The 19,638-nt window shown below is 36.2% G+C and overlaps 1 protein-coding gene across 12 annotated transcripts in view; it reads right to left on the bottom strand.

Moving 5' to 3' along the window:
* NCKAP5 (NCK associated protein 5) overlaps positions 1–19,638 on the bottom strand; it is a 496,578-nt gene that overhangs the window by 26,162 nt on the left and 450,778 nt on the right. For 11 of the 12 annotated variants that reach the window (XM_061349572.1, XM_061349575.1, XM_061349574.1 and 8 more), the window contains 4 exons: positions 8,787–9,101; positions 6,506–6,642; positions 4,543–4,672; positions 1,697–1,884 (listed from right to left, as the gene is read on the bottom strand). In XM_061349572.1, coding sequence (XP_061205556.1) covers positions 1,697–1,884; positions 4,543–4,672; positions 6,506–6,642; positions 8,787–9,101 — 770 coding nt within the window. Of the gene's footprint in view, positions 1–1,696; positions 1,885–4,542; positions 4,673–6,505; positions 6,643–8,786; positions 9,102–19,638 lie in introns of those variants that run through there. The other variant, XM_061349584.1, reaches the window with a different exon arrangement.

Here is a 19,638-nt window from a genome sequence, read left to right as displayed (position 1 = left end):
GAAAAATGCTAGTGCTGAGTTCTACATCTTGTCTTCTAGTTTAATGGTTGATTTTTACAAGGATCCTAAGGCTACTTTAATGAGTTTTGTTTGAGTTTTGTTTAAGTTTTGATGATGATTGGGCACATTGCAGAGATGTCATATGCAAAAATGGCACAAGAAGAATTAATTAAAAGTAGATGCAACTTTGAGCCACTTCTCTGTAGTGGAACAAAATCTTAACTGCTCTGGTAATCGTAAAAGCCTTCAGAAGGCAGAACTGATTTTTATCTATTTTTATATAAATACATACATACATATACAATTAATCTCATCTGCATAATTAAGCTGTGAATTTCTAGATGTTCCAGATGAGGAATTAAGTGTATGTTCAAAGCATTTTCTTTCATCTATCCTTTTTAATACTCTTCTGCTACCTTCCTTTTTTTTCAAGTTCTCTTCTTCCTAGCTATGAAGCCAGATTCTTTAAGAATTGCTCTTTCTAATATGACCCAAATATGTTCAAATTGCATCATATTCTGGGTGCTAGTGAAATTTGGTTGATCAGGAAATGAGGCAGATAAATTTCAGGATTTTTCTTTGAAGCTTGTGTGTCAATTTATATTCAGTTAAGGTGGCTTTAATGACAGCAGAGTTGGAGCAAACTTGGCATTGCCAGTTTGTTCCACATATTCCTTCTGCACATTTGGCCCAGATTCTTGAAACCCTCTAACTTTGGTTAATCACCTCTGAAGTTACAATGCACAGTGATTTTATGAAGCTGTAAACTGGTATTTGTGAAGAGATAAATACTCTTTTTCGCTTATGAACTACCCCAGTATGCTACAAAAGCAGCAGCTCATTCATCATTTTCTGCTACCACCATTGTTTATAATGTAACATACCCAAAATGTGCTGAGTGCTACACAGAGACAAAAGAGCTTCTATTTAAAAAGAAGAGCTGGGGAAAAAGACTGAACATGGAGGCAAAATGCTTAAACTGTATTATGGCTGGGTGGCTCCATTTTCAAACAAATTGGCTTGTTAGAGTATACAAGAGAAAAAGTCAGAAAGGCTTAGCATGAGAGGAGAAGGCATGAGAAAAGAGGTGGAAAAGAGCAGGCTGAGAAGTTGCCATTCAGGGTTGTTGATACTTCATGATGTCAGGTTCAGTGTTTTTACAGACAGAAATAGTAAGTGGATTCACATGAAGTAAGCATCAAGATCCACCAATCAGATCAGAACTGGTCTTCAAAATAACATTTAAAGCCCTCAAATCAGGAGTTCCAGAGCTAACACCAAGAGTTATTTCAAAAGAGACCAGAAGATAGCTGACTTCCATAGCATGATTTCATTTGAATTTTCAGGATACTACTTCAGATGTTTAGAAGATTTACTTCATGTTCTACTATACAGATTATCTAACTAAATGAAGGAGCAGTCTTAAAAGTTAAATTCTCTGTTTTCTTGCTATCCTTTTATTTAAACTAACGGTAGAGTGCTAGTGCTAGCCTGCCTCTACTTGTCAATTTTGGAAGTCTGATTCTATGACAGTTGAACATCAGAATGTAACACTGTTCTAAAAATATTTACATCTTTTATTCTTCCTCAGGTCACGCCGGTTTTTTGTTATCAATCAAGAAAATGAGGAAAAAAAAAAGAGACCAAAAAAATCATTAAGAAAAGGATAAGTAATATAAAAATCATAGTAACTCACACTTGGTTTCTCCTTGCCCTTGCTGTCTTTACTGGAAGCTCCACTCAGCTGCTCAATTAAACTGTAATGTGTTAATTGTTCAGGTCCATCCTCTCCAAAATGGCCACAGAGACTGTGTTGGTATAAATCCAAGATTGACATTGGGTTCCCCAGAAATGACTTTCTCTGACTCTGTTTTTTCTGCTCAGCTGTAAGAGATGTTAAAAATAATACTATTATGGCATTTTTAATTGTTGAACTGCAGTCTATATACATTATAATATAATTTTACAATTTTAAATTGTATTTAAAACGTTTTAAGGTATCTGGGATTCAATGTGATAACAGTATTTAAATACTGGCTCCTAACTCTCAAATCAATACACATAAATAGGACTACTGTTCATATTTAATATTCAATGCGAAAGAGATGGCATGAAACAGCCAGAATTGATTCTCTTTCTTTTTTGATTATAGAAGGGACAGTTAATTTGGGGTGATCATTACACTTATTTATGTGTCATAGTTTTTGTTCTTCTCTCTTAATAGTCTTAAATGGCAGATGTGCTAAGTTCCTCTAGCATGGCTTTCAGTTTTACTATATTTGATAATTCTATCCTTTTCACTACCTTTCTAGGTAATGAATACAACAGTATAAAAAATACACCGGTGAGGTAAAAAACAGGTCCTACCCTGTTACAGATCCTACTGTAATACACAAATATTAGGAATAAAACCTCAGTTTTCAAAGTCCAAGGCTGAAAACCTATTCAGAAGATCAAAACAAAACCAAAGAAATTTTCTGCAGCTTCATGAAAATGCTCAGGAGACAGAGGCTTACATGATCATTAGTTTCTTTCCTCACACTTCTTGTTACACAAGCTTAAACTCTACTTAGAACTTACAGCATTAGAAGAACCTCTGCCTCCAGTGCCTCCAACAGAACTGCATCAGGATAAAACCTTCATGAAATTTGAAGCAAAACATTTTCATGGTTGAAATAGAAGAACCTGGAATATTCCCTGCTATTCTACTGACCTTCTCTGTAACATTGGGCAATATACCGGGATTCTCATCCAAAGCTCACTAAATTAATGAAGGTCTTATCATAGACTTTTAATAGCCTTTGCATTGGACACTAGGTCTTTTAGTCTTTCTGTTCCCAGCTCATAAATGGAAAATTAAAATCACTCCAACATTATAATTGAATGAACCAATTGAAATTTCATCAATATTTTGGGGACTTATCTAATAAATACGATTATCTATACATATCAAAAAATATCCTTTATGAATTGGTTTGCTGCAGCCTATGCCTCAGCCTCACGTGGATATTCTGAGTTGTGGGCATAAGGAAGCTAAGATCTTTAAACACAGAATAAACTATCGTTATTAATATGATGTAAGAACTGCATTTATAGAGCATAGAACAAAAATCCTGACCATAAGGAATAACCACAGCAGAAATACTTTTGCAATAATGCTTTAGAATTTTTTTCTATTTGTCTTAATCATAATTATGATTTTTAGTTGTTACTAGCCCAAAATTTTAGGCATACATGCAAAATTTATGATTTTCTATGTAAAATTGTGACTTCAAGTCACCCTTAGGAATCATTAAACTTGGAATCTGCTGCCATTTAATGCAACTGCTTACACACTATAAACCCCTTTTCTTGCAAATTGTGATCAATACAGAAAAAAGTGCCTGCACATCTCTTTAACAAAACACATCTTTCTTGTATTATAACATGATGTGTAAACCTGTAAAAAGAAGTGTTTATGGGCTGACTTAAATGTTTTGCAACATTTCATACAGATTAAAACTAGAAAGTTATAGGAGTAATGTAATAAAATGTAATGTAAATAAATGTCCTGGCTTCCTACTCTGCTCTCTCTCTGGTAGAATCACAAAAAATGAATTAGCTCTGAAAAAGCCAAATGTTTTAAATCCACCTCCCAGCAGACACTGAACAGCACAGTGTGTTTGTCAACAGTATCTAGCCATCCATGGCATTTTTAATACATTCTGTGGTATCTACTATAGGTGCTAATGTCTGCTAGGTTGAGTTCACTGCTGTGAGTGGGTTCAGCACAACTTCTACGAATCAGTTTAAGCTGTGAGGGCTCCAGTGGTGGTGAGACCCTGCACTGGCCTTTGCACTTGCCAGAATTTATCTCCTGCAGGGAAGCCATCGGCTGCGTAGGAAGGATACCAGCTCCACTCTCCTCCCTCTCTCAGACGGCTGACATCTGCCTTGAAACGAAGCTTGCAGCACAGCAAGCTAGTGGTCAAGACGACAGCAATTTCTTGGGTTATTAAGCACACAAAACTATTATCTCAAGAACTTAATGTGTTTTTATCTACTGGAATTCAGTAAATTACAAATTGCCATCAATTCTTGCAAAAAGGTTTGATACTTGAAAATGGCAATATTTACATGAAGGACAATGGGAGACACTCCACTTAGGCACTTTGATACAGAGACTGGAAAACTGTGGCCTTGATCATTGCTTTATTTCAACTGGCTAATATAATTAAAAAGAAAAAAAAAGGAAGTTATCTTTATAGTCACCTTTTATATTTTGTAATAATGTAACAGAAGACTTCTTTTTACTTACACTGCAGGGATTTATGCATAAACACCTACAAATAACCCCCTGCTAGCAAAAACTGTAGAAGAAAGGAAAAAAAGATATGTGTATAATAAAAAGCGAAAGGTAATAAAAAGCTAATGGAAAATTAGACTGAAGTAAGATCTGGGGGTAGAAAGTGAAAACTAGACAGAAAGTTCAATAAAGGACACTATCTACTGCTGAGTCAGAGTGGAGATGATACACATTTTTACGTGCAGATTTTCAATTACCTTCTTTGTTGTTCTTTGTTAACTCTACACAAGTCTCCTCTGCAGTTCTAAAATAACTTGTTTCATACTCTGGCTCCAGTTCAGTGTCACTGCTGCTTGCAGAGTAAGTACACACTCTGAGATCTCTGTCCTGTACAAATAAGTGTATTGCAATTATTTAGATGATGCATATATATAAAAATAATGCTAAAGATGGTATTAAGAGTGGAACATTTTATATTCATCATGCAGTATACATGGATATTTCAAATGGAAAAAAGTCTGCAATACCCATTTAGCTAACCACTTCTCCTTCAAGTTAAGTAATCATCAATCTGACATGGGGAAAATAGCACATTCTTGTCCTGGTAAGTCTCCTCAGTTAGTTTGGCAGAAACAGCTCAGATTTTACCATTTTTTTCACTGTAACATTGTTTTCAAATCTTCCAACATCCTCCAATAATTTCACCCAGCAAGTTCAATTTTAAACTTCTCAGATACGCTTAATAAGAGTGTATTTGTAACATGCAAAATTATCACACAACAAATGGTTTGCTGTTAGCAATTCTAGAGACAATTAGGAGAGCCAGTAGATGATATTAATGCTTTCTATACCAGTAAATCCTGAATTCTTCCTAAATTCACACCCCTTGTGCCTAACATTTATTTGGCTGTAGTCCTGAAGCCATTTAGACACATTCATAGACCAGCTATACCCACACTGACTTCACTCTTAGGCAGACTAATTAGCAGTAACACATATTTTGTATTAAGATGGTTTTAGGACTAGAAGTGGTTATTCAGAAGGACTGATTCACAGTGAAGATCACACTGATGTGCTTGTTACTTGGAGGCCAATACTACTGCACTACAGAGTATTCACCCCTAATTTCTCAATAACATACAAGTAATTTTATCTCCCCATTTCTGTTCTAAATATCCTGAGCATGAGTCATGTAAATATAGGCACATCAGACCCACAGGAGTATAAGGCTGCAGTAGATAGGTTCACAGTTACCCTAATGCCATTAAGCTATAAAGGGCAGAACCCATTTCTATATTTCTAAAGTGGCAGGGGGATCCTAACAGCCAATTGTATCAGAGGCTGACATGAGCCTGACTTGGAATGAGTGGGAAAAGTATCCCATTGTGATTGGCCCAGAGGTTCTGTGCATCCTTGGCATAGACTGCCCAGGAGAGGGTATGAAGGAAACTAGGGCTCCCACTTGGTAAATACATGGATAAAGCAGACATGCAAAAAAGCTCTGCAACAAAACATTTTTAGCCCCTTGTAATGTAAGACTTATTAGCTAGCAGTCTGTTTCCTTGCTTAACACCCACTTTCTTGATAAATTTTTTTCTTTCTCTGCTAACCTGGTGACCCTATAGTTCTCATGGGGCTTGACAGCCTGGCGTTCCTGAATATGAATAACTTGACAAGCATCAGAAGCAGCTTTTACACAGGTATTTGCCTGTTTATTCTTCCTGCAGTTTTCATGATAGGATTGAAGGACAGAGAGATCATTGCAGGGATTAACCAAAACCACACAGAAACATGTAACAATTTTCCTGTTGACAATACTGTCATAGCACATCTGCTCAAAGACTCGTATACATGGCCACGCAGACAAGGAAACCTCGACATGGACAAAAAAAAAGCGATATGAATCTCATGGAAAGAAAACAAATGAAATCAAGTTTCTTGAGGAGAAAAACAGGGGAAAAGGTCTCCATTTCTTTGTCTATAAAATGCCTGTGAGGATTTTAATTAAAACATGTTTGTAAACTATGACGGCAAAATACCCTTAGGAGCTGTATTATTATTATTAATAAATAATGGATTGCAAATGAAGGGCAAGAAAGTAAATGTAGCTGTTATGATTGCTAGTTAACTCTTCCCACTGTATGAAAACCATTCACCATTTCTGCTTCTTTACAGCACAATACATATCTCATTTAATAAATGACACTTCTTAACTTATACCTTTGTTTTAGTAGTTTTCTTGGAGGTCCACTCTGGAAGAACTTTTCTATTTTCCACAGTTTCTTCAGTATGCTTTAATGAGGCAGAGGTCACAGAACTTGGTTCTTGTTCACTTGGCTTTGCAAGATTAATTATTCCTGAATTAAGAAAGGCATTATCTAAATTGTAGGTCTCATCAGCATCTTCCTGACAGTGTTTCAATTATAACCCAGTAAAAACTGAGGGTAAGTCATTATGTCAAATAATATTTTACTACTCCAAGGAACAACTTACTAACGTACTGGAATAATTCTAACAAGTACAATGGCAGAATTTGATCCAAAGCCTCTTCCTACTACCAAGAGAAGAGGAAAGCATGAATTTAAATCCCTCTATTAGTTTTAAAATATATACTCTTTCAAATAAGAAATAACATTCAATAACTACTTCTAGGCATTGTAGGATCTGCTTTGCTATTTTATGTTCTCAGAGAGAGAACAGTCTTTTACTATAATTATAACTACAAGTACCTTTCTAGCAGAAAGCTATCCTTTTTATTTGCTATATTTGCACTATGCAAAATCGGAACATCAGAGAAGATATATGGTGCATATGAAATAAAGTGGTAATTGTAATTTGGATGAGAAAGTGAGGGAGAAAATAATCGAATGAAAATATTCTAGTAAAGAATGAGCTGACCCCACCATCTGATGTATACTACTTTTTTTTAACATCTTTTCATGACAATTTAATTAAGATACAAACCTTACAAGGTTGGTGCAGTGAATATTAGCATTGAGATCAGAACAATCTTACTGCTACTGATTTCTTAAGAAGCAATTCAATGCTTGCAGTTTCTGTTCAATTTGTTATAATGACAGTGTTTAATCATGGACTCTATAGCACACTGCTGAATTGAGGTCACACATGTGGCTATTGAAGCATGTAGCATATAATCTATAACTAAGATTTTACTTTTGAATCTGTCTTAGCTGTACCATTAATTAACAGTACATTTAAAAATACTAAGCATAAAAATATACTTTATTTAGATTTTATTTGAAACAAGTAGGGGAGTCTGCAATGAAGCATACGATGCATGTTTGCAGTCTATTATACCAGTACAATACCACACTGGGAATATTGCTAAATCAACTAAGTTCTAAGATGTTTAATTAGAATTCTTCTGTTATGCATACACATAAAAGAGGTTTTTTTTCTTCCTAGGCTCAATATACATCAGCTCATTAGCAGAATACATATTTGATGGCCTTAAACTAAGCTTAAACTTGATATTTAACCTTACATGCTAATTACACGGAAACTCTCTTACAGTGATGCAGATTTATGCAAGTTAAATACTCACAACTTTTATAGAAGCAGTAAATACACTGACAAAGTGCTAACAACCATAACCCCAATAAATATATGATATTGCACTGGGTCAAGGTAAAAAAATAGTCTTCCCCATTAAACCAATTATTTTTACTGCTTTTTGTACCATATCTATCATGCTGACTATGAAAAATTCCTTCTTCTAAACACTTTATGCAATGGTTTCTATCATTATTGACATACATATCAATAATTCAAAACCCTTCAAAAACATATATAAATGGTCAGTGTGCGTTTATGAAAAAATGCAGATTTCAATGGAACCATTTACTATAACTAATACCAAGTTATTTGTTGGTGCTTTCCTGGATACCTTTTATTCCTTTGTCAGGTTTTGTTTTATAGTTTAAATATAAAGTTTGCGTGCAGCTGATCAATGAAAGTAAGGTATTTTATGTTTGTCTATAGAAATGTATTTGTATAATGTAGTAAAGTAATGAGAGTCTTATTTGAGGTCCAGACCATATATTTGTTAGCATTGAGGCCAAATGAGTTTTTAGACCAAGCCTGGTTTCAAAAGCAAGTCTCTATGAATGCATCTTTTCTACGTCACAGCATGACTATGCTTTGTACTTTGCTGCAAAGTCTGATTCTGAATGTTGCTGATCATCTGCATTCTTTCTGAAGTCAAATTTCGAAGCTGCCGTATGTTTTTTCTTCAAGTACTGTTTCTTGAGAAAAGGATTTAAGTACTTAACAGATTTTTCTTTCTTTGAAAAGCATTATGTGTAACAAAATTTCTATACAGTTCAGGTCACAAACTTCTTAACCTTATGCATTCATAAAAAGAACATCTGCTCGGCATTTAACATTTCTGTTATCAATTGTCATTATTATAGGACTTCTGCTAATCAAAACAGACATCAGGGCAGAAATAATGTGATTTTCAGTGTAATTGACATTTTACCTGAGGAAGCTGGTTTCAGAAGGCGACTTTGAAAAGGTCGTATACCTTTGGCAGTCATGGCCGGATCAGATGTTGAGTGACTAATTATGCTTTCCACAGACTCCTGGCTCTTAGCTGTTGAAGGCACTTCTCTCTCAAGAGTTTTGGCTTTTACTGAAGGAGCTGAAAGAAGAACTTGCTCAGACTGTGCAAGGACTTCTATTTGCAAAGTTGAATCTTGCTTAGAAACATTTCGCCCTGTAGATCGGTTCCCTGAGTCAGGGAGGGGGAAAGTTCCAATCCCACTGTCCAGCGTCCTCATCTGGCAGCAAGACCCTAAGATACAGGAAAATTATGTGATAGGGTGGAGCTAAAGGTGTCACCAGTATTTAAAGACAGTGAAGAGGTCTATGGAAAAAAAATGCATTTTCAAGAGAAGGTTTCAAGGAAACAATGAAAAAACATTTTTCATTTTGTGAGTATGCTGTTACCTGTCATTTGTGTTAAACTAACAGATGCCAAAATACTGAAATTGTCCTGGTTCAGGGTTATGGTGTGATAATGAATAAGAAGAGCATGTTTTAGAAAGTGATTAGAGCTGGAATTTTTAAATTATTTACTTCGAAGGCCACAGAAAGCCTGGAGATTACCACTGTGCGGCACTGAGTAACGTAACATATTTTTTCCTACATTAACTCACACTCCACAAAAGCTTGACCTCTCCATACCTCTGCTTGTTTCTCTTATGAGAAGGTGTTCATTAAAATGTACTATTTATCTTACACAAAATTAAGATCTACCTGAGATACCTGTCTCTCAAAGTGTCCTTAAAAACTTAGATAGCAACAGCCATGACTTCTTACACTTTGGTTTTGTATATCCCATTTGGGTTAAGGGTACACTTCCTAACACAATGCCAGACAGGGGTACATTACATACTTGGTTTGGAAGCAGTATGGTCACCCATAGCCCTCCAGCTCATTCATCCTACTGGAAAGGTGCTCTGCTAGACATGGAACAGAGAAAGATGAAAGTGTAGATATGTGCACATTGCTATTCTAGCAACTAGGATCTAAGAGCCCTGTCATTATTGATTGATTTCCAGAGACTTGCCTTTTGTTTGCATAATTAGCAAACAATATAAAAGAAACTATGATGGCAAAGTCCTTCTGAGAGGTATAAGCACCAAGGAGGGAACTTCAGCACTAACGGCTGGAAAATGAGCATAATTTAGGTTAAATGTCTGGAAACATCCCTTGACAGTGAGATCTTTAGTCTGTGGCAGACCCTCCCAAAGGAAGTAGAGGAATTTGCTTTAAGCAATTTAAGGATACACTAGATACAAGATATACTGCAGTGAACAATTACACTCTAGCAGGAGATGCAGAATATGACCTAATATATCTTTTCCATCTCTATCTTCTGTGTCCCTGAGTATTGATTTTTTTTATGATATGCCTATTTGTTGTTTAAGTCTGTTGTAGTTAGCAGTCCTCTGTCAAATAAATTTCATTATTTTTTTCCTCTGCAGTGTTTCTAATGCTCGCAGAAATTCAGAAATATCTCTCCTCTACAGGTTTCGCCTATTTGTTTTTGAAATAAGAACACTAATGTGGTCATTTTCCATTACTATCTTAATCTCAATGGGCCTTATTTGATGGGAAATTAAAGATAAATTAAATCTCTATTTAAAAAGTCTTCTGGTTCTTGTCAAAAGAGAAGCAATCTATATTCACATGGTCATCATTACCTTATTCTCCTCTCTCAGGATGAAAGAAAACTGTAAAGTCATACTAAGGACATTAGCAACAGCAAAACAAACTAGCTATCTTGTAAAAGGGCAGCGACTCTGATTTCCTTCACGCAATTACTGCGTTCCAATTCTTTCCACAGGTAAGAGGAGATGAGGTTGGAAGCCATGGCTAGCTATCAACTACATTTTCCATCACATTTTTGGCCTGATATGCCAGAACTGTTTTAGAAGTTGCTGAAGCTTATCCAGGAAATGTGACAGAGAATTTAAATTTGGTTCTGCTGCATCAAAGAGAGGTATCCCAGCCACTGAACCCTTACTCTAGTTATTCATCCCTCAAGAATGTTTTGTTCTGTTTTTGAATAGTGAACTGCTCCTCTCAGGATATAACAGAGTGCAGAAAAGTTAGTTAAAATGCTAGGTATCTGACCTTGCCATTTATTCTGTAGATAACCAAGCTTAAACAGTGTGTTAGCTCATGCACAGGTAATGCTTCAGCTAATGACCATCAGTGACAATAAATAAAGGAAAATAGAGAATAAGAAAGGACTTCCATTAGTTGCCTCTTGACCAGAAGAAAGACTAATGCAGCACTAGTTATGTTGGATAGGCAGAGCTCTTCAACAGGGACATGGAGTAAACTGGAAGCACCACAGAAAAGAACATCCTGAAAATAAAAATCCGGAGTCTCCCCTTTACTGCCCACACAGTTAACATTGGATCTGATTTTGCAACTCAGTTCCACAGGGAAACTGAATGATTTTGTAGCATTATTTCTTTTATGAGCATTCTCTAAGAAACAAAAATCTCACTCTCTCCTCATTGTTACAAGAAAATTAAGTAGATTCGAATCGTATACCGAACAGCAAAGCTGCATCTTTTGCTCAGGGATAACTGGAAGATGAATCCTATTTTAACTTCTAAGGTCCTGTTTCTTAAAATGACATAAGAATTTGTCTTGCCCACTGTTACCTTGAGTATGCCTAGGAATTGTCCATAGAAGCAATGGCATAAAATCAAGATAAATTAATACTGACGGTCATACATGCAAGAAAATAGTCTCATGATGTTCCCAGCAGCTGGGAGAGTGATGAAGGAGCAGACTAGCAATGTCATGCTTTAATTGAAAGGAAGAAGAGTTTTAATCAATTATAGTCTTCCTTCATAGAGACTTCACCCATGCTAAAGTAAATGCACCAGGTGGAAAACAGATCTTTGAAACAGGTCTCGAAGTTTAAATTCTGAACAAGCACAAAAGGGCATGCTCAAAGCTCAGCAGCTCCCACTGTGACACAAGACATTCCTGAAAAATGCTGTGACTCAACTATGTTGAGTAATCCTCAAAAACCTAGTTTAAATCCAGACAGTGCACCGCAAAATTCTTTACTGATGCTAATTTTTCTCTAACAAAAGTAACTAATTCCCCCTAAAGCTATATTATACAGATAAAAACCAATCTTGGAACACTTTGTATTACTGAATTAATTAATATACATTATTTTGTGTTGTTTTTAAACTTTCATGAAGCAACTGCAAAATAAAAATTTAGTTATACATCTTAGTGACAGCTTTCAAACCCAACAGTTCATGGCCATCTGATTTCATCAGTTGCACTGACACTTTAAATGACTGTTAGCAGCAAGAGTTGCACAAGACTACATAATGAAAATAACGTAAAAGTTAAATCTCCGATGCCACAAGAGCACTGCTCAATACACAAAAAATGATTCTGCAAAACATTAAAGTCTGAAAAGAGTTACACATGAGCTTAATTGCTTTTGCTCGCAAATTTTTCTTGGCACACAAGCCAAATTCTCTGCCTCATTCAGGGGTTTTTGTCCCCACTTTCACTGCCAGGGAAGAAAGCAGCTCAACAATGGCATTAGTTTTTATAGTGGACACAGATAGACATGCAATCTGCCATTTCACTGAACAATTGACTAGAATAAAAAATCTGAAATAATGAAATAACCCCTTCTTTCCCTCCTGTAACGTGGATTTGAGTTTGGGCAGAAAATAAAGATCCTACAAAACATACAGTAGAAAAGCATTTCTTAAAACTGAAAGCAGAAATAAGAATTTAGAGAAATTTCTTGCAGATCAAGAAATTCCTGACTGCATAAGAAACTTCTGGTGACTGGGTGTTGTAAGAGCTTTAGGGACAATTTGAGGAAGACCTTTAATGTTGAGAAGCTTCTCAGCCACTAAACAAAATGAGTTAACACTGCGTAGAGTTTTCTGAGAGTCTGCTGAACTCCCTAGTTCTCAAGATTTTTAGGTTTAACATTTTTCACAGGCAAGATAATCAAGCAGTTCATGTCCTACATCATCCGGACACCATGGTAATTTGAACAGTTGGACAGACACTGGCACATTCCAACATCCCTGGTGTTTTACCAGAGTTTTCTGGTATCAGTAAACCATAAAGACCTCTTCAACATGGAGACAGCACCCAAATTAGAGGGAATATAAAGGATCTTTGAAAATTGTGCACCATTCTGAGGGCATGGACAAGAGGAGCACAGGAAAGTGACATACACACAGGCTGGTAGGTATAAGGAATTCTAAAAACGAGATCAGTGGTGAAAATTACAATAGCAGCTCCTTCTGTTTTTTTTTTTTACATCTTCCTCTGACATGCAATGCTACAGTTAGAAGTAAACAGAGGCCACTGACAACATAGAATTCTTTAAAGTCTTTCAGGGCATTCTCCTGAGCATAGATCAAAAATGCACCTTGCATACCAGCAACAGATTGCTAAACCTAATTAGTTTTCAACTTTTATTTCTTCTGAAGCATTTGCCACAGGGCTACCACAAACAGACCACTTCTAGCTCAGAAACTACTTTTGGTACAAATCTTTGGAGACTGGGAAAGAATACCTGGGAACGCTGACTGCTGACCTTGCTTTTGTGTTTCTTCAGAGGCACTGGTACCAGTCATTCTGAGAGTTCTCAGTCTGAGCTGGTACCATGCTGGTTTATGTTGTCACATGGCACTCTTCTCTGTTCTTCTTTTTGTACAATGCTTATGAAACAAAATCAATTTTTTTTTGGAAAAAAAGCCCACAGGTCAGCTACTATGAAGGGAATTGCTTCCAGCATAACACAAGAAACATGGGTTCAGCCTTCCTCAGTCTAAGTTCTACACTGATGATTGCAAATCAAAATAAGCAATGGAGCAAAATGTGTCCCACTTGTAGATTATGTACGTTAGTCTTTCTGATGTTGAACTTGTGAAAATCTCTGCTGAGTACTAGTACTAGCACATATCCAAGAGATTTGATGAATTTTATACAGTAGAAGCCATAATGTGATGACATAGCCTTTAAACAGAGATACTGATACACATTTTTTTAACAATGTGAAAAGATGGTTTTACTAAGGGGGATATAATGCCACATGTTACTGTAAATGAACTTTTAACTGAGTAACTTGAGAGTGTTTCAAAATGTTTCCTCAGGGATAAAGTAAACACTCGCATTCTAATAAAGCCTTACAATGTTGTATCTTAGTGTTTCACAGATGCTTAGTCTATTCACAAATCACATACAAGGTCTTTCTTTACACAGGGACTGTTATACTTTAAAGAAGTCTACATATTCAATCACAGCTATGTCGATCATCTAGTTGAAACAATATGTGATCTGGAGCACCTCCTGTATGAAGACAGGATGAGAAAGTTGGGGCTGTTCAGCCTGGAGAGAGAAGACTGCGTGGAGACCTCATAGCAGCCTTCCAGTATCTGAAGGGGGCTATAGGGATGCTGGGGAGGGACTCTTCTTTAGGGACTGTAGTGACAGGACAAGGGGTAATGGGTTAAAACTTAAACAGGAGAAGTTTAGATTGGATATACGGAAGAAATTCTTTCCTGTTAGGGTAGTGAGGCACTGGAATGGGCTGCCCAGGGAGGTTGTGAATGCTCCATCCCTGGCAGTGTTCAAAACCAGGTTGGACAAAGCCTTGGGTGGCATGGTTTAGTGTGAGGTGTCCCTGTCCATGGCAGGGGGGTTGGAACTAGAATATCTTCAAAGGTCCTTTACAACCCTAACTATTCTTTGATTCTGTGATTCTATGCTTAAATTATCCATAAATCTTTATGGAAACTACAAGATCGAAAATTTTACCCAAAAAGCTACAAAATCAGGCATCAATCAACAATTCTATTATATTGTCTTATGCATATACACAATGTGACTCAAAATGATCAGGCAATTCATCCACTTTGAAGTAAACATTGTAAGAGGAGACATTTCTGTGTGTTAGAACACAGGGAAGTACTCACAGGTCCTGAGAGGAAGTAACTACAGCCCCTACTGTATTGAAAGTAAAGTTTTGCCTCTCTACCAACTCTCTACCATGACTGACAAAAGGCAGACACCTCTCAGTGCTGCTTGAGGGGTATCAGGGTTTCCAGAATCAGCCCAATAACCTTAGTCATTCCGAATCAGGTAGAACCACTAATGAAACATACTGGTGGATACCAGATGCAGTTACTACAAGCAGACATTATCTATATTTTCAAATGACTGACACAAACTAACAGTTTCTGTTTGGAGATGGAAAAGTTACAGAAGTGTTTATGTTACTTTGATGGCAAATCTATCTTAACGTTAAAAATAAACAGCAACAAAGAGAACTATATTTTAGGTCAAAAACATACATCAAGCTTTCTATGTAAAATGCTAGTAGCATGGGGACTATTTTCTTTCAAAGAAGCATCCCATCTCATGAAAAATGTGGAATTCTCCCCTGTGCTTACCACTACAGCTGGTTTGAGATCTTCCTCACATAAATTTTCAAGTTTTGGCCTAAAAAACTGCACATGATTGACACAAATTTCAGCTGAAACCCTTAGTAACCAACAGAATTTTCCACAGAAAACAGACAATTTCAGGAAAAAAAAAATAGTCAAAAACAGTTCTGTATCAAGAACAGTTTGACTGGGAAATTTCCAGCACGCTGTTTTCAGAAGTATGGACTCAAGCCTTGAAAGAAGGATTTGAGAAATATGTAACACTGAATAAGCTTTCTTCAGCAAGTATCTAGGATACTGAAGATGAAAGGGCATAATTCCCATCAGTAACAGAATACACAAATTCTAACAGATTACCTCTCTTCACATTAGAAAGTTCAAGACAATCTACTAAGCTGACACAGGGAACCAGAGAACATGTAGTTGTTTTCTTCCGAAACACAAAGGCAGTATAATTTTTCTGGTATTTTGAAACATGCCAAATTATTATGAATTTTTCTTCTTTTTTTCAGAGTAATATTTCAAATGTAAATAGGTCTCTGCAAAGTTGCATTATCATTTAATAAACATCTTTAAGCTACATGTGGCATTGGCAGGAAGAACTTAAACTACAGATGGCAAACCAGATCTCTTTATTTGCACATCCTTCTCTTCATCTGCAATGCTAAAGCAACCACAAAAAATTGAATGTATTTCTGCCACATCAGTGTCAATTTTAAGTAGATTATTCCTTCTGGGTTTATACCATTATTTGATCCAATTAGTCAAAGATGAATGCATTATTGTTTTCTATCTAGATCTGAAGTGCAACCAGTATGCAAAATTAAAAAACCCTGAAGGCTATTATTCCTAGGTACAACTAGAAAAGACAAGTTTTCACAGCTCTGATACTCTCATGAGTACCGCACTGGTGGAATGGAATTATTTCAAATGGATACTGAGGAAGGGTAAATGGGAGGAGCACTGTGCAGTGTATTTCCAAATGATGGATCTACAAGTGAACTTCATTCATGGCTGCATCAATCTTGTATTAGAATTTAAGCTTATTTATAATAACAGTAATAATAACCAACACACTAAATGCAGACTCTACCGACTCAGTTTTCTATTGTTTCTTCCTTGTTGAGCTTTCTTTTTGTAAAACCCATCAACACAATGCCATTTGTCCAACAAATTGACAGTTGTCTTCACAGTCTTCCATGACCAAAATCCAATATTTGAAATGTATCTTCTGAGTTGAAACAGCTGACTGCCACTTCATTTTAATTCCATTCCCACTTTAAAATACAATTCTATTAGTAAGTCAAAACATTAGTTTTAATTATTAGTGAGCACTAACAATCTTGTACTCCAATTTGGCAGTTATCTATGACTTTTTTTTTCTTGCAATAAGTGCTTCCCATTAACCCCCTCCAGGCATATAGGTTCCTTCTTTGAATGCTCTTAAAGCATGGTGGCCAGCTACTTGGAACAGGGTTGTTACAAACAACAAAACTTTAAATGAGTTGGAAAAAGAACTTAGATAGAATTTTCTACTTCACATCTCTCAGCATCTATTAAAGTTTACATGCAGCTTCCAGTTAGAGAAGTCCTGCAACTGATGACATCTGGACTGATCTCTCCATATTACACTGTTATACTTTCTAAAAATCTACTCACTGTTCTCAGGAGACAGGATATTAGAAATAGATAAAATTTTAGTCCTACTAGAAAAGAAGTACTGAGACTTAAAAGTCATGTGAAGAGCAACCTTAAGTTCTGTGTAAAAGGTAACCAAATGCAGTCCAGCTGCAGCCTGGCTATCAGTGAGGCCAGCCTAGAAATACTTTGGGGAGCTATCCCTCTTTTTTAGCTCTATGTCCTCCTTTGGTTTTACCCCTGCACTTGCCAATCAGCCTTACAGATCTGCAGCTATCTTAAAGAAATCCTTACAGATGAGTAATAACTGAGAAGAAAGTCTTCACATCTGATGCAAGGTGTGAATCCAAGGGAAGCAACAGGTCTGTCGCAATGCAGAAATGTGGCTTTTCCACGCCTTTTCACTGAAAATAGCCTTCTTTTTCCCTTAGAACCCTGTAATATAAAGGTTGAGAGCCAACAACTGCACACTGTCTAAGGAATATCTTATTGGGGATTGCTCAAAGCATGGATTGATGCTTCCCTTCATTTGTTATTCTCTAACAGAAAAGGCATTATCCCAACTTAGAGAAATTGTACCTGTAAGTAGTAAAACAGAAGAAAAGGTGGTTTACTATTCACCCAGGTGCCAGCTAAGGGCTGCCTCAACCACGCCTTTCCCATGTAACCACAGGCCTATCTCTTTCTCTCTTTATGTCTCAGTTCTTCATATTAAAACACAAAGCTAATCAATCACACCTCCCCATTACACAGTGATAACATAGGAATAAAGAATCTAGGAGTCTGGCAACCAGTATTTAACCAACCTGCAATCACTTGAATGAATAATGCTTGCATAGAGAAATACTTCAGCTTCTTTGGAGGCTGTTCAGCAATGAATAGCAAGCTGCAAAACACTTGTAAGAAGCATTGTTATTTTTTCTAATATTATTAGAGGTAGCTGGTTTAACTTTGGTTTGTGAATAACTGCATTAGACCACAGTTACAAAAGAGAAGAGGTCACACTTAGATACGCAGGCTGCACAGTGCCCAAGGGAGCATTTGCTGCTGGAATCTGGTTGTTCCATTCAGGGTTTCTGTTCACGGACTAGTGTGTTTGAAGCACTGAAGGATAACAGGATGGAACCACTGATTTGCCTGCTCTTAAACAACTCTCTTATAAACTGGAGTTTGGTTTCACTCGCATTGAGATATTGTTTTATATTTCCAGCAGACAGGACTAGAGATAGTGCTTTAAGCATAAATGCTGTCTCTGGTAAACACACATCAATTAGGAAAGTGCATAGGAGGTTCTGGGTCTTGCAAATGCACAGAAGAACATACTATATTTATTTTAGTAACATCACTGCTTTTTGTTTATTAGTACAAAATTAAAGCCAAATGAATATTAAATGAGGCTTTAAATAATTTCTTTTTAGTTCTGCCCTGCAGATGGCTTTACTTAAGGGCACTGCTAATAAACAGTTACAAATATACATGCACACCTGAAACAGAATGATTTTATTTCTTAACTAATGAAGTGAAAACTCATTAACAGAGTGAGCACAGAGACCTTTGAGAAACTTTTAGGTGAACTCTAATCTTTTCAATTTGGTACTCACATGCAACTCCGCCAAACCAGCTGAATCACTGTGAAACTAACTGCATGTAAGCAGGATTTGATAAGAAAACATCACAATTTTAAAGCCAGAAGAATTAACAGAGATTTTACTCAGGAAGTCTATTTTTTGCAAGGAAAAAACCCCACCAAAAGCAATGTTATATGATGCTACAAAAATTGTTGATTGTCCATTCTGAAACAATATACTGCACCTCTTTGCACATTAAAGACAGGAAGTAGGGAAATTACTCACTATAAATATATTTGATTTATTTTCCTTTTTATAATAATGGATTGTCCAAACACTGAAAAATTCTCAGGTTCACCTAGTAATAAAAATAAGCATGAATTCTATAGGTATTATTTCTCTACTGTAGTGATTACTTTTTTTTTGAGAAGCCTGTTTTTCTATGATCTTCTTTCATGTTTAACTGCACAATCAAATGTCAACAATTCAGGTCTTTGACTGAAGATATGAATCAAAGATCCTTAAACTCAATTAAAAATTGGCAAAGACAAGAGCAAAATTAGGAAAAGGCATACTATCATTAGAGTGAGAATTTGGAAAGGCAGATGCTCGTACAGGTCAAATATAATTGATAATTCATGTAAAAATGTATTTTTCATAAAAATTCTACAAAGTCCACGTGAACACAGTTGAAACAAATGTTTAAAATAATTCAACACATTTCAGTTGCTCGGTTTTAGTTCAGGTATATGAATTAGAGTTAATAGGAAATGCATGACTGAAGCTACATCCACACATCTACAGATGGTCTCAGCCAGAAGCAAAAAACATGTAAAGTAGAAAAGTTCCAAACAGAAGGACTTATACTGCTACAGAGAATACTGGCATGTACTATCCTGTGATGATATGATAATCAGTCACAGTCTTGATTGGAGTGATAAAAACTAATACAGATTGGGCCAGACTGTAAAGTGGTGTAAATCAGCATAGAAGCATTAACTTCAGAGCTGAAGAACCCAACAATCCTGTTTAATTGACATTTTAAGTCTGAACGAGACCAGCAGATTCTCAGTATCTTGAATAATAATTAGACTGTATCCTATATATAATGTATTAAAAGCCACACTTCTACTGATAAAATTTGGTATTTCTGGGTGAA

The sequence above is a fragment of the Neopsephotus bourkii genome, unplaced genomic scaffold (assembly GCF_033783945.1).
Source record: "Neopsephotus bourkii isolate Nb327-2 ecotype Australia unplaced genomic scaffold, CSIRO-AGI_Nbou_v1 NB_450, whole genome shotgun sequence".
In the NCBI taxonomy this organism is placed as follows: Eukaryota; Metazoa; Chordata; class Aves; order Psittaciformes; family Psittacidae; genus Neopsephotus; species Neopsephotus bourkii.
Note: the sequence above shows the minus strand (reverse complement) of the source record. Positions and strands in the feature narration are given on the sequence as shown.